General features: G+C 52.2%; 1 protein-coding gene across 1 annotated transcript in view; it reads right to left on the reverse strand.

Annotated features, from left to right (window-relative positions):
• Positions 1–4,481: 4,481 nt before the first annotated feature.
• The window catches only part of ASIC2 (acid sensing ion channel subunit 2), a 282,139-nt gene continuing 273,330 nt past the window's right edge, over positions 4,482–13,290 (reverse strand). Inside the window, exons 7-10 of the mRNA XM_050765004.1 lie at positions 12,630–12,721; positions 8,996–9,075; positions 7,368–7,436; positions 4,482–5,465 (exon numbers count right to left, since the gene is read on the reverse strand). Of these exons, the coding sequence (XP_050620961.1) occupies positions 5,364–5,465; positions 7,368–7,436; positions 8,996–9,075; positions 12,630–12,721 (343 nt within the window). The 3' untranslated portion in view covers positions 4,482–5,363. The remainder of the gene's footprint in view (positions 5,466–7,367; positions 7,437–8,995; positions 9,076–12,629; positions 12,722–13,290) is intronic.

A 13,290-nucleotide genomic window follows, 5' to 3' on the forward strand; every position in this document is an offset into this window, starting at 1 on the left:
CAAAACAAAACCCAAAGCCTTTGTCAACCCACTGCTTTATTCTTGAAAAACGAGTGAGTACTGGTTTCATCAAATGTCAAACTGAATTAGTAAGAGATTTTCCTCCTTCCACCTGTCCTCAAGCAGGGTTGGGTCCTACAGTCCTGTTTCATAGTCCCCATGGACCTCATTCCCCCTAGAATAACCTGTTAGCCTTAGGAATACATAAACACCTGCACAAAAAGATCCCATGTGCTAAGAAGCTAAGAATCTCCAATGAGTGGGGAGAAAGGTATTAGTTCAAGAAATCAACCCTTGGCTTGGGAAATGTCTTCATTGCCTCTTGGGGAGCAAAGGAAAGAGCTTGAAGGACTTTAGCTGTGACACCCTTCTAAGCATAGTGGCCAGGTCCTTCATCCTTCGGCACCTGCCTACCTCTCAGTGGTCGTTCAGAACATTTTTCCCTTCATGTCTTTGCTTGGGTTCTCCTGGACCTGTGTGCAATCCCCTGAGCTGTGCCTCCTGCAGCCTCCTGGGCTTCGCATATGCTGCTGTCTCACTTCCCTTCAACTGAAAAACCCAGATTCATCTTTTGCAGTCTTCTGTTTACTTGTCGGTATTCCTTGCTCAGATTAGAAATTGCTTGCCTCACCGCAAGTGCCCGGCAAGGTAGCAGTCAATCCATAGAATGGCATGGCACGTGCACCTGTGCCCTTCCTGCATTGCCCCTTCTTTCTTCCCCTGTCCCCTTCCCTGTTATGCCAGAGAGCTTGCTCTGTGCAGTGGAGGGTCTGCTCTGGCTGTGTGCCAGTCAGGGCTGGCTGCATTCTCTCCCCCTGCCTTAGCAATTCCTTGCCCTCTCTGAGCTCGCTTTTCTTTGTCACATGGGAGTTGATTCGTTGGGATCTCATGGAGGCCCTCAGCCCCATGCAGTTTGGTTCCAAAATTGAATAAAAATCTCTGAGCTTGTGGAGGAAGAGGTTTCCTTTGGGCCTGTGGGCTCAGGTGGGCTGTGCTGAGCTTTACCCGAGGGAACACATTACCCACCAGGCTCACACCTGTGGGCAGGGCCTGCCTGCGACACCCTCCTTCCCAGCTCAGCAAGAGCCGTTCTCCAGAGACCCTCTGTGGACTCTGGTCTCCCCCCATCAGTGCTTGTGGCTCTGCAAGCTTCTCACTAGGAGCGTTCGTGGTGAAAACTCTCACAAAAATAGCTTCAAGCTGGAACGAGGAAAATAAAATAACTCCAGCCTGTCCCTGCCAAAAACAACAAAGCAACAGTGTGCGAGCAACTAGCCCAGCCCTCTGGCAATGGATGCTCACAGCAGAGGCTCAATTACTCTCTCTTCAGCTGCGGCACATCCCCCAGATCCTGTGTCTGGGGTCATGTGCCATTAATTAATTAATCAATCGATTAATTGATTGATCCAATCCTCTGAAGTCACTGAGAATTCAACCTTATGGCTTGGACTTGTGATTGCTCCAAATTCCTAGCCTTGGTGTCATCTTTTCGGTCACTCCTGAAAATGGGCCAACTCCCTGAGTCTCCCCTGTCCACTGGACCTCCCCAGGTCCACGCTAAGGAAATGATTGCACAAACAGCTACTTGTTTGATGGAAGGATCATAAAAACACGCCCCCGCACTCGAATTTAGACTGTGTCTTTTGTTGACAGCCGATTAATAATAATCAGTAGCTGGCTATTGATTTGCTCTCTTGAATTTCCTTTTTTTCTTCTTTAAACAGGTAAATAATATAGACCTGGTTTAAGCTGAACAAAGCCAGAATCCTCAAATCCATACGAGCGCAGACATATGTAAGCCCTGAAGCAATCCAAATACATCTAAATATTCTTTGCTGTATCACAAATGGATCTAATTTTTTTTTTTTTTCTGAAAAGGAAGCCAGAAATCCAATGAAGCAGTTCAAATTGTAATTTAAGCTATAGATTTTTAAAAAATTTATGAAGCTGCTAAACCGGAACGAGGCAGAAGCATCAGAGAGACTCCCGACTAATTGAACAGTCATTTCATTTAGTTCCTGTCCCTGGTAGGAGCGGTCCAAGGCCAGCCTCTGGATCCCTGTTCTTCTGCATCTGACAGTGTAGATACCAGCAGGGCGTTTTCCAGCCTGATGTAATCATGGGTGAGTTTGTCTCAGGAGAGGGACTTTGACACTCTGGCCCAGTATGGAAAACTGGTCACTGTCAGTCCTTCTTGTTTAACGTGAGTCACCTTGGTGGGTCTGCAAATGGAATTGTGAACCTCGGAGCTTAGCGGTATAGCTTTGGCACTGCCACTAACTCACTATGTGACCCTAGGCCAGGCCCTCCTCTCCCCTTGAGAGTCTGCTCAATTGGAAAATGAGGACATTAAGCTACCTGATCCAGCAGGCCTGTGGGCCTGTGGTAGGCAGAGTAATGTCCCCCAAAGATGTCCCTATTCTAATCCCTGGAACCTGTGAATATGTGACCTTACATTGTAAAAGAGGCCTTGAAGAGGTGGTTAATTTAATAATCCCAAAAATGGGAAGGTTATCCTGGATTATGCAGTAGGTCCAGTGTCATCAAAAGGGTTCTTTAAAGGCTGGGCATGGGGGCTCACACCTGTAATCCCAGCACTTTGGGAGGCTGAGGTGGGCAGATCACTTGAGATCAGGAGTTTGAGACCAGCCTGGCCAACACGGAGAAATCCCATCTCTGCTAAAAATACAAAAGCTAGATGGGCATGGTGGTGGATGACTGTAATCCCAGCTACTTGGGAAGCTGAGGCAGGAGAATTGCTTGAATATGGGAGGTAGAATATGGGAGCTTGAATATGAGCTGAGATCATGTCACTGCACTCCAGCCTGGGTGACAGAGCGAGACTCTGTCTAAAAAAAGAAAAAGTGTTCTTTACAAATGGAAGAGGGAAGCAGGAGAGAAGTCACGGTTAGAGGGAGATGTGCCTGTGTGGATTTATGACAGGAGAAGGACTTAACCCGTCATGGCTGGCTTTGAAGATGGAGGAAGGGGTTGCAAGCCAAGGAATGTGGGCAACCTCTAGAAGCTGGAAAAAGCAAGGAAACATAGTCTCCTGTAGAACTTCCAGAAAGAAACACAGCCTTGCTGGCACTGGGTTTTAGCCCAGTGAGACCTGTGTCAGACTTTTGACCTGTAGAACTATAAGATTTGTGTTGTTTTAAGCCACGAAAGTAGTAGTTATTTGCAATGGCAGTGATAGAAAACCACACAAGACCCTTTCTGGCAACTTCACACTCTTTAAGAATAAAACCTAGCTTGGCTGACAGCTGGCAGCCCCATCTGGGAGAATGCTTGGGAGGAGCTATCACAGGGGTGCTCTGTCCCAGCTGCCTTCTGCAGCCCCCAGGACTGCCAGCTCCTGGCCATGCTTGGGCGTGAGCATCCCACTGGGCAGGGAGGCAGGTGCTGTTATGGCACTTTGAGTCTCAGGAGATCATCTGCTCCTGCATCTTCCCTTCACACAGGTAAGATACTATCTTCATCCAAAAATTAACGAGCTGTGCCCGGAGAGGTGCATGGTCTCACCCACTGTCACACAGCTACCGAGAGAAGAAGGCCGTGGGGCCAGGGCTCGTAACTCCTGGTGGGAGACTCTTCCATTTGTCACATTGGGCAAGTAACTTTTCCTGTGTTAGTGGGTCACGAAGGAGAGACAGACAGGGAGGTTGGATGGCAGAACGGGACCAGAACCCTGAACCTCTGGTCTAGCCAGTGCTTTCTGAGCACCTGTGCGTGAGGGGAAAGGCACAGCCACATTAGACCTTTCTTCACTGCTTGAGGAGAGACTTTGAGTTGGGAGTGGTGAGGGCTGGGAGGGAAAGTAAAAGATTAGGTTAAAGGAACTGCTGCTATGGAACCAGCATGGTGCTAAGGATGAGGATTCTGCCTGAACAGGAAACTCTCTTTCACACCTGGAGGCTGAAAAGGGCATGCCCTACACCCATAACACCAAAAGGCACCTCCCAACCTCTCATTCCACCTCTAAGAAGTCATGGGGAGCAAGGCAGAGTGCCAGTGTGACCTCTGGGGGGCAAGGCAGGTCGGTTTGCTGGGGGTGGGGACGCCAGGAAGGCTTGTGTGTGGGAGGGAGGCCATGCTGGGGCCTGTGTCCAGCCCAAATTCACCGAGGGGGTCAGAAGGGGTCAGGGTAGCAGACAGATCACAGGGGGACACAAAGTCCTCCTTGATGGTTTCCATGTCTGGGCAGCGTTCTCCAAGGTCACGTGATTATGGTCCAGGGCAGCCTCCTTCAGAACGCGGGCTGTGGCCCATCAGTGGCACTCGAAGACATTTACAAGGTTGTGAGCAATCATTAAAAACATTTAGAGTAAACATATAGAGTATGCACAGTTTGTAAAGGTAAGTGTCGTTGCATAAAACTTTCCAGATACACAGTCTGCAGTTTTGACCTGGCAGGCCTTTCCTAGGCCCTGGAGGGAGAGAGACTTGCATGTGGAGAAAAGGCAGAAATAACTCAGCCATTTCCACAAGACCAGCTTTTAATATGACTGTGATTTGAAGCACGAATAAATAAACGCCAAAGAAAATGGAGAAACCAAACCAAACCTCAGAACATCAAAACTAAAAAAAAAAAAAAGCATAAAACGAAGCAAAACAAAACAAATCTCCATCGGACAAACATAAAAGTCCCCCTATCCCAGATAAAAAGAATCAGACTGTACAAGCTGTGTCACAGGGAGAGAAGAACGACATGGCCACCATGGGTGAACACATGAGCCCCCCGCCCGCTGGCTGCTGTGCCGCCGTCACAGGCTCTGGGGCGGGAGGGAGGTTGGCACAGGTCACCTTAGGCGCCAAAGCCCCATGGGCCAGCTTGGGGAAAAGGGGGTTTGTGGGCAGGTTAAGAACCTTCACAAACGACACAAGAACTGAATGTAGCAGAGAGTCCCACGGGTTCCCTCTTGATTGTGCAGTTCTGATTCCAGGGTGGCCTCATGGTGACTTTGGACCTGGAATCTGGTCCCACTGCACGGGCAGCGGTGTGGACACTGGAAACCGCGTGGAGGAATGTCATGTACAAGACAGACGTGGAGGTGGCGCCATAAGAAGTCTGAGCATGCAGGTGCTTTATACATCTGGCAGTGAGATGTGATGGCAGGTTCGTTCTTGGACAGTTCCAGAGTGTGACTCATCTCTCCTAAGAGGGACGCACGGCGGGGCCCAAGGACGCGTCGTGTTGGACGTGGCCAGAGCGAGGTCTAGGCAGCTAGCTGCAATGTGTGCATAGGGGGCTCTTGCTTCTTTCCAGCATCAGGGGCCATTCCACCTGAGCTTGCTCTTCCTTGTCCTGGTCTTGGGCCTCAAGGTCTGTTTGGAGGGGGTGCCGGGTGGCTCGAGGGGTGTCAGCAGGCAATCTCCTCCAAGGTCCCCAGGGCCGTCTGCAGGGGCACGTTCACAGTGTGGCTGATGGTTTCAGAGTGGTTTGGCATTGTGTCACAAGTACTCTGGAAGGGAAAGGTTTGGTGGGAGTTTATTATTCGCTCAGCAAAACTTCACTGTGATGCCACCAGCTGCCCAGCCTAGGCCCTGGGGAAGGTGCTCCCCACTTCTGGGCTGCTCCTGCTCCAGACATCTGACAGGCTGGTTTACCATCTTGGGGGCATGAGGCTGAATGGAATCCTTACCATTGCACACTTGGGCGCCCGCTACGGCAGTGAGAAGGCTCCCTGGTTTGATCGGCAGTTGGTTTGATCCCTCCTAGAGGTGCCCTTCATGTAACTGGACCTATATCTGAGTGGTCTCTAGCTTTGGGGCTGGATGGTCCTGAGTCCTGACCTCTCCCCTGGGGGCCTCCCTTGGGGCTATGGTGCAGGAAGTACAGCCCGTGGCTAGGCCTGGGGCAGGAAGGACCCATGGCTGAGGCCAAGCAGGAAGGGTAGAAGGCCTTAGAGCTCAGAACCAGAGCTGGTCAGTCCTTGGGTCAGTCCCCAAGGACTTTTAGGGTTAGGCTGGACCCAGAGAAACATAGCCGTGGGTCCCTAAGCAGGGAGGGGCCGAGCTGGCCACACATGAATCTCCAGGGTGGTTCCCAGGCTGCGGTGGGTGGGAGGCTGAGAGGGATTGGAGCAGGGACGGCTAGCCAGGAGGCTGTGCCAGGAATTTAGGGAAGATTTGATGGGGCCACAACTAGGGGAAGAGGAACAGGATGGAGAAGAGGCCATGGCACTGAGACCTTCTGAAGCAAGGGGGGCTCTGAGGGTGCAAAGGGAACCACTGTCTAAGCACCTACTATAAACTAAGTGCTGTGCTGACTGCTTTGCCGGCAGGATCTCACTTAACTCAGGTGACAGCCCCCTGCGGTCTGATCTGATGCAGATGCTTAGAGAGGTTAAATATGTAACTTGCCCCCAGGCACACAGCCAGGAAGCCGGAGCCTTGGGATCCAGCCAGGCCAGCTGAGGCCAGACCGGGGCCCCTTCCACACTGCCCTTCCCCTCCCCACTTTCTGTTCCACAGAGGTTGCAGGGGACCAGAGAATCAAAGCAAGATTTGTAGACAGTGTGTGAAACAGAAATGGAATCCATATAGGGGGAAGGGGCTGGGGTCCATTTTGGATTTGTTGATATTAAGTGGGTGGTGGTCACTCAGTGGACACCGTTTTCCAGGGCTGGAGGTGCTGATTTGGGGCACAAGGCTGGATGGGGAAAGCCGGCAACATCTGCACCCATCAGCCAAGGCCTGAGCCCAGGAGTAGACTGAGTTTGGGAAGGAGAATGACAAACAGCCATAGAGGGGCTGCCCCTCGGGCTATAGGAAAGAGGCAGAGTAGGGCAGTGGTTAGAAGTGCTTGGAGGGCAGCTCTGACACTCAGCAGCTGTGGGACTTTGGTCTCTGGGCCTCGACTGCCTCAGATACAAAGTGCCTGACACGTACCAGGCACACAATAGTCAGTAGCTATAATGGGCACTATTGCTACTTCCAACTTCATGGGGCTCCATACTCTGTCCGTTTTGAACGGGATGGAGAGCCAGTGATGCTCTGCTTGTACTTTGCCACCACTGGGGAATAAAGGAATAGACGTACAGAGCCTGTCCACTTCTCCCCCTGCTGTGAGATGAGGGGAGCAGCTGTCTGCCTGAGAGAAGCTGGATTGGGCCAGGCAGGTCCTACACTTGGAAGCACCTCCTGGTGTCTGCTGCATCCATACTGGCTTCTGGGATGAGTCTCAGAGAGAGGCTCGAGGCTCAGCTGGAGTGTCCTTGGATTTGGGAAGTGACAGCATGTCCCAAGCCATGGTAAGGTGTGCAGTGAGTCACATCTTTCCTGCCCGGCCCCAGTATCTGGTTTCCTACTGCTGGTACAAGCCAGAGCAGCAGAGCAACTTCCAATCAGTGAGCTGCTCTTACCACATTCTCATCGTGGCTCCCTTCGTCCTCCTCTTTGCCAAGCAGGTCTAATAGCTTCTCTTTGATCAGCTGCAAGAAAAGCAGGAAGGGGTTGGTCAGGCTGCGAGGAGGGTGTGGAGATAGAAGGGACCTCCCTCCATGGGGCCCTGCTGGGGCTGGCAGCTGCCGGGGCTGTGGCTGGACATACTGTAGCACAAGCCCAGCCTGGCAGCCAGCTCCAGGTGCCTGTCTGTCTCAACCCAGCCTTTCGGCTGAAATGGGATTTTGTTGCAGGAGATGGAGCTTGGAAGAGGTAATGGTGGGCCCTGCTTCACAGCGTGGACTGCTGTCTTTGTGGCTGGTGAGTGTTAGTAAGTGGTGTGTGCTGGTACACTGGCTCCCTGTCTGTCCTCAGGAGCAGCCTGGGACCCCCTTTCTGTGGCTGGGGCTGGGGGACAAGATTATTATTCAGTGTCTAGGCCTGACACTGCACACAATTCAGAAGACCTAGACATGCCTGAGTTCATAACGTTTTACTCCTAGCAATAAAGCATAGTTCTTAAATCTGTTACCTGGTGTGATTCAATTGCCATAACTGCGTACAGTTTTTCACGAAGGTCAATAAACAAAGCAGAAAAAAATCTGGCCATGGGAACTGATGTGGTTTTGGAGTCACTGTGCTGAGAGGCACGAGATTCTCCAGAGAAGCCTGGTCACTGGGGCACGACAGGTCCCCACTGTGGTTCCGAGCAGCCTTTGGTCACGAACAGCCCCCTGTGAGAGGCAGAACATGGTTCTGCAGGCTCCTGTTTACTGCTCCGGTTTGGGGGACTTCATAGGTCCAGGCATTCCTTGGAAGTTCTGGAGCCATTGCCTTTTTCAGGGGCGCATGTTGGAGGTGAAGTGCATTGCCCATCTCACAGCCAAGGGGATGGAGGCCTCCAAGGGAACACCTGTCAAAGCAGAGCCTGGGATAGTGGCATCCACAGGCTCGCTCTCAGAGAGATGCAGGTGAGAAGGCTGACCAGCTCCAGGAACCCTCAGTGCCAGAGAAGCTTTCAGAGGCCTCGTTCCAGTCATTTCTTGAGGAAGACATCTCCCCAGACGGTTAGCAGCCAGGGCGGCTGGCGTGCCCTGCTGTCTTCTTGCTCAGGATTGGTGAGGACTGCTGGGAAGTGCCCCTTCTCTAAGACTGGCTGGGCCATGGAGAACATGACTCAGGCGATGGGCCACCTACAGGGCAGGTGTGTGTGTGGGGGGAGTATGTGTGCAGGTGTGGACATGCCCATGGATGAAGCCACCACCTCCAGCCCAGCTTCAGGAGGGGCTCGGAGCTGGCCTCAGCACAGTCTGGCCTAACTTCTGCTCATCCCTCCCCATCCTTCCCTGCCAGTGTAGATGGCCCAGTGCTGTTCCAGCTCCCAGAGGATAGGCCTGTGTTTCTCTTATATCCATCGCCCCCCAAAAAACTCCCATCCCCTTGCCCCACGGTGCCTGGGCTTCAGTGATCGACTCTATCAGTGGACAGGAGGGGAAGCAGACTCTGCATGGAGAGAGGCACCACCTTCCTTCTACCGTGTTTCTGAACCTGGGGCACGATGAGGGCACCAGCAAGCGGTCATTTCCCTGCAGGGAATCCCAACTCTTACCTCATAAATATAATCAAAGAGCTCTAGTATTGTAAGGATACTAGCACCAATGAACAATCCCATCTGACCACCAATATCACCTGGAGAGAGAGGGAAAAGACCAAAGCTTTGCTTTTATGCAGCTTCCAGGAAGGGTGAACAGACTGAAATGCAACCCAGACCTTCTGAATGGCGCCCCCTCCACGGGGAGCCTGGGCCTTGTTGTGGGAGGTCCAGGCCTTTGGCAGCTCCTTCCCTCACTGCACATCTCTGAGAGCTACTGTTTTTCAGCATTCAGTGGGGTCAGGGACTAAGCTGATGGCTTATTGGAAGGGCTTAGACTAGATCTCATGATCCACACTGCTAATGGAGTTGTTCAGGTACACTCAGAACCACACCGATTGGGTCCTGCTTTGACTCTGGGCTGGGAATAGGGAGAATAGAGAGCTAGGATGTGTGTGGACTGGTGGCAGGTGCCCTGGGTGGGAGTCTTGGGAGGAGATGCCCCCCCACCAATCCAATCACGGCATGGGCTTCAGGCCACCTTGGGGCACCTCCCACCCTTGGGATAAGGTCATAGGTGTCTCCTTTCTCCCCCATCCAAAAGTTAGTGTGCAATTTTGACTCTTTCTAGAGCTGAGGTTCTTACTCTGGGGTTTATAGGCCCCCGTTGTTCAAAGTTTTTCTGGATTTGTCTTCAGATCCCCCTGCATCCAACTCTCCTGGAAGAACTGTAATCAGTGTTGCTGCCTGGACACACCTAGGCCAATAGAATCAGAGCCTCTGGGGTTGGGGTCTGGGTGTCAGGATTTTTAAGTTTCTGCTGGAGGTGAGGTGCGTTCTCAGGCCCACCAGAGTTTGAGAACCACTGTCCTGGGAGTACTTCAGATGGCTGGAGACTCTCCTGAAATTGAATGTGAAATGTGTGTGCTTGGGCATTTGTAGCAGGAGAGTCCATAGCTATTATCAGTTTCTAACAGGGGTCCTGAGTCCCCAAAAGCTTAAGATGCTTTGCTGCAGAGGCAGTGTGGCAGAGCCGAGGGCTCTGAGGCTCTGAGTCCAGAGAGTGGCCACCAACTGGTTGTGTAGCTTTCATAAGCCCTGACCTTCTGAGGAGCTTTGCCTCCAAAGGACATTTGGTGGTGGTGGCAGGATGGAGGGGATTGGATGAGATGAACTATGAAGTTCTTTCTAGCCCTAATCTCTAAGACTCTCGGTCTCTGGAAAGAGGGGCAGGAATTGGGGTTGGGGGGCAGAGTTCGGGGTGGCTGGTCAGTTCTCTTGGAGATGCCAGGTTGACCTCTTGGCCTGAGAACTCTCTGGTGGGCAGATCTGCCCCACTCCTTCTCAGCTTATGGCTGGGTGGGGTCCCACGTCCGTGTGCTCAGGCGAACCACAGAGATGGTGGGGAGAGGGCTCTTCCCAGTGGAACTTGGTGCTGGGCTCAAAATGGCTCAAAAAGCTCTCCCTCATTCCTTTCCCATCACCGCTCCCTCTCATGTCTTTAATGGAGGTTTCTTGGGGACTGTGTTCTAATGGATATGTATGTCAGGTGGGAGGCGTGTGATGTGCATGTGCAGTGTGAGTCTGTAGTGGTAGAGTGCGGGATATGTGCCAGGGTCCAGGGTGTGTGCACGTATTTGTATAAAAGCAGGCAGGAGGTCTGGCTGTCCATGGTTTTATGTAGGTGGCTCTCCCTGTCTATTTTAGGCACTCTGAGTGTGTCTAAGTGTGTGTGAGTGTGGGTCTGTGGAGGTGAGCAGAGTGTGTCTGAGTGTGTAGAGCATGTGTAGTGTGGGTGTGCTTGTGTGTGTATATGGGGCCGTGTGGGGGCTGTGTGCATGGGTGTGTCTCTGGAGCTGTGGGATTGGCACGTGGGGCTGTAGAGGTATGCATTTGTGTGTGTGGTCCTGGACCACCGTGGGTGCATGAACCTGTAGGTTTGGTGTGTGTGTGTGCAGACCGGGGTGGGGTACACTGTGGGTAGTGTGAACGCTGTGTAGCGTGCATGTGCATGGACACCAGGAGGTGAGAAAGGGCCATGCGGTGTTGAGAGAAGGGCCTGATGACTGAGGGTTTGCAAGCGGCACACGCTCTCATCACAGGAGGTCCAGATGGCAGCATGAGCTCCTCAGCCGGCTATTCTGGGTGGGAACACGATCGATGCTGGGAACAAGCTCATATCTGATGCAGACACGACAGATTCAGAGCTCAGGCCCTTCTTGCTCTCTATGTCTCTCTCTCTCTCTCTCTCTCTCTCTCTCTCTCTCTCTGTGTGTGTGTGAGAGAGAGAGAAAGAAAGAGACACACATAGAGAGAGCAGAGAGAGAGAGGAAGACTGTGAGCCTATGCTGGGGGAGGGCAGGGGGTAGGAAGAGGCCTGTCCTGGGTCCTCTTTATGGAAATAAAGGGCAAGGCCAGCACAGGGGTGAGTGAGCGGTCTATGTTTCTGGTGGGGCCAAGGGCATGAGTCTCTTGGCTCAGTACCTTTGGTCACAATGACTTCTGAGGCTGAGTGACAGCCACTTTAACCCAGCTGGGACCGAGCTGTGGTGGGGAGTCCCCAGCCTCCTGGAGAAAGTGTAGAAATGCTTAGCCAGCCCTTGGACACAGCAGCTGAGCCCTGGGTCCCTGGCATAGTGACTGTCCAGGCGCCAGGAACTACTATTTATGGACCTTTTCTGGGCTAGGGGTTTATCACATTTAACCATCACAACAAGCTCATAAAGTGGGTTTTATTAAACCCATCTTGCGGATGAGGAACCTAAGGTTCAGCAAGGTAAAGTTACTTGTCCATATTCTCATAGCTGGTGTGAGAAGCCAGGTAGTAGGTATCTGCCCCTTCCAAAACGCTAACGTCACCTGGTTCAGCTCATGGAGACAATAGCTATTTCTCTTTCTGGGGCACAGGCATCAGATCCTTTCTTGAGAGGGAGTGAGAGCTGAGAGAAGCGCTCGAGAGTCAAGTCCTTTAACTGTGCACTCTTAGGGGTCTTGTCAGTTTTGGGTTGGGCTGGGGTAGGATGGAAATTAGCTCCCTGTATCCATCATATGCCATTGGGGCCGGGGAGCTCATGCGAACTTGTATGGGGTGGCAGCAGGTTTGTAGATACCTGTGGAGAGTGACCCTTCATTTGTGTTTGACAAATGACTCTCAGTCCAGGGGACAACACCTGGCCTTCCGGATGCAGCAACGTTGCTTTTGGGGGTGAAGCTCCATCAGGGCCCTTACCTCCCAGGTCCCACCTGGGACCACCCACAGTTCGGCCTTCCCTCCTTCTCTCCTTCTGATACCTCTTCCCCTCTCCATGGCCCCAGGATCCTGACTGCAACCTGGGGCAGAAGACCATGAATTCTAAGAGTGCAGGGCTGGAGAGGCCCAGAGGCCTTTAGGCTGACCCTCCTCATTGCATAGATGGGGAAAATGAAGCCAAGATTGGGGAATAAATTGGGCCTGAAATTCCACCCCACTGGGGTCCTTTCCATTCTGGGAGAGGAGCAGTGCAAGGAAAGAGGGAGCAATTGTTAGTAAATTAAAAGGTTAGGCTCCTCCAAGGCTATGTGTCTGTCTGCTTGCCTCCCATCCACCTGTACATCCTCCCTCCCTCCCACCCTCTATGAGATGTGGAAATTCGTGCAATAGACACCAACTTACCAAGTAAGGCAGCAACTTCATACGCCTTCTTCTGTTCAATTGTCTCATAATTGAGAGCTTCAAAAAATATATCCAGAACAAGGATGTTCTCTCTGCAGAGAGAATAGTCAGTACCATACACGGTTAGAGCTATCAGCATTCACAGGGAGCATCTAATACAGCTTTCCCATGGAAAGATGGAGAAACAGAGACCCAGGAAGTGAGGCAGCTTGCCCGAAGTTAGAGCTGGTTAGTGGCAGAGCTGCGGCTTCAAGTCAAGAAGCCTGACTCCCAGCCCAGTTCCGGAGGCCTACATCAGCTACCTCCTTTTGTTCCTTATTTCTGTCTCCCTGCTTTCTGTTTGCACCCTTTGCAGGAGTCCTGCCTGGCTTCCAGGCCTCTGCACCTCCAAAGGGCCTGCCTGGTCCTCAGCATGAAGGTGAGTTTCAGTAATCTCTTGACATGGCTTGCCTTGGCTAGGGTGCCTACTCCACCTGACCTCATGGGTAGCCCCTGCCCACTCCTGAGACCCCCTAAATTCCCCCTGGGATTTATAACAAGCTCCTCCTGGTGGGAGGCCCTGCTCTGGCATTGCCGAGTCAATTGCTGAAGTCAGGGAAGGTTTGTAGGGAGCAGACTTGTATCTGCCTGGGGCGTGTACTGACAGAAGCACGGCGGCTTG

The sequence above is a fragment of the Macaca thibetana genome, chromosome 16 (genome assembly GCF_024542745.1).
Source record: "Macaca thibetana thibetana isolate TM-01 chromosome 16, ASM2454274v1, whole genome shotgun sequence".
Taxonomy (NCBI): domain Eukaryota; kingdom Metazoa; phylum Chordata; class Mammalia; order Primates; family Cercopithecidae; genus Macaca; species Macaca thibetana.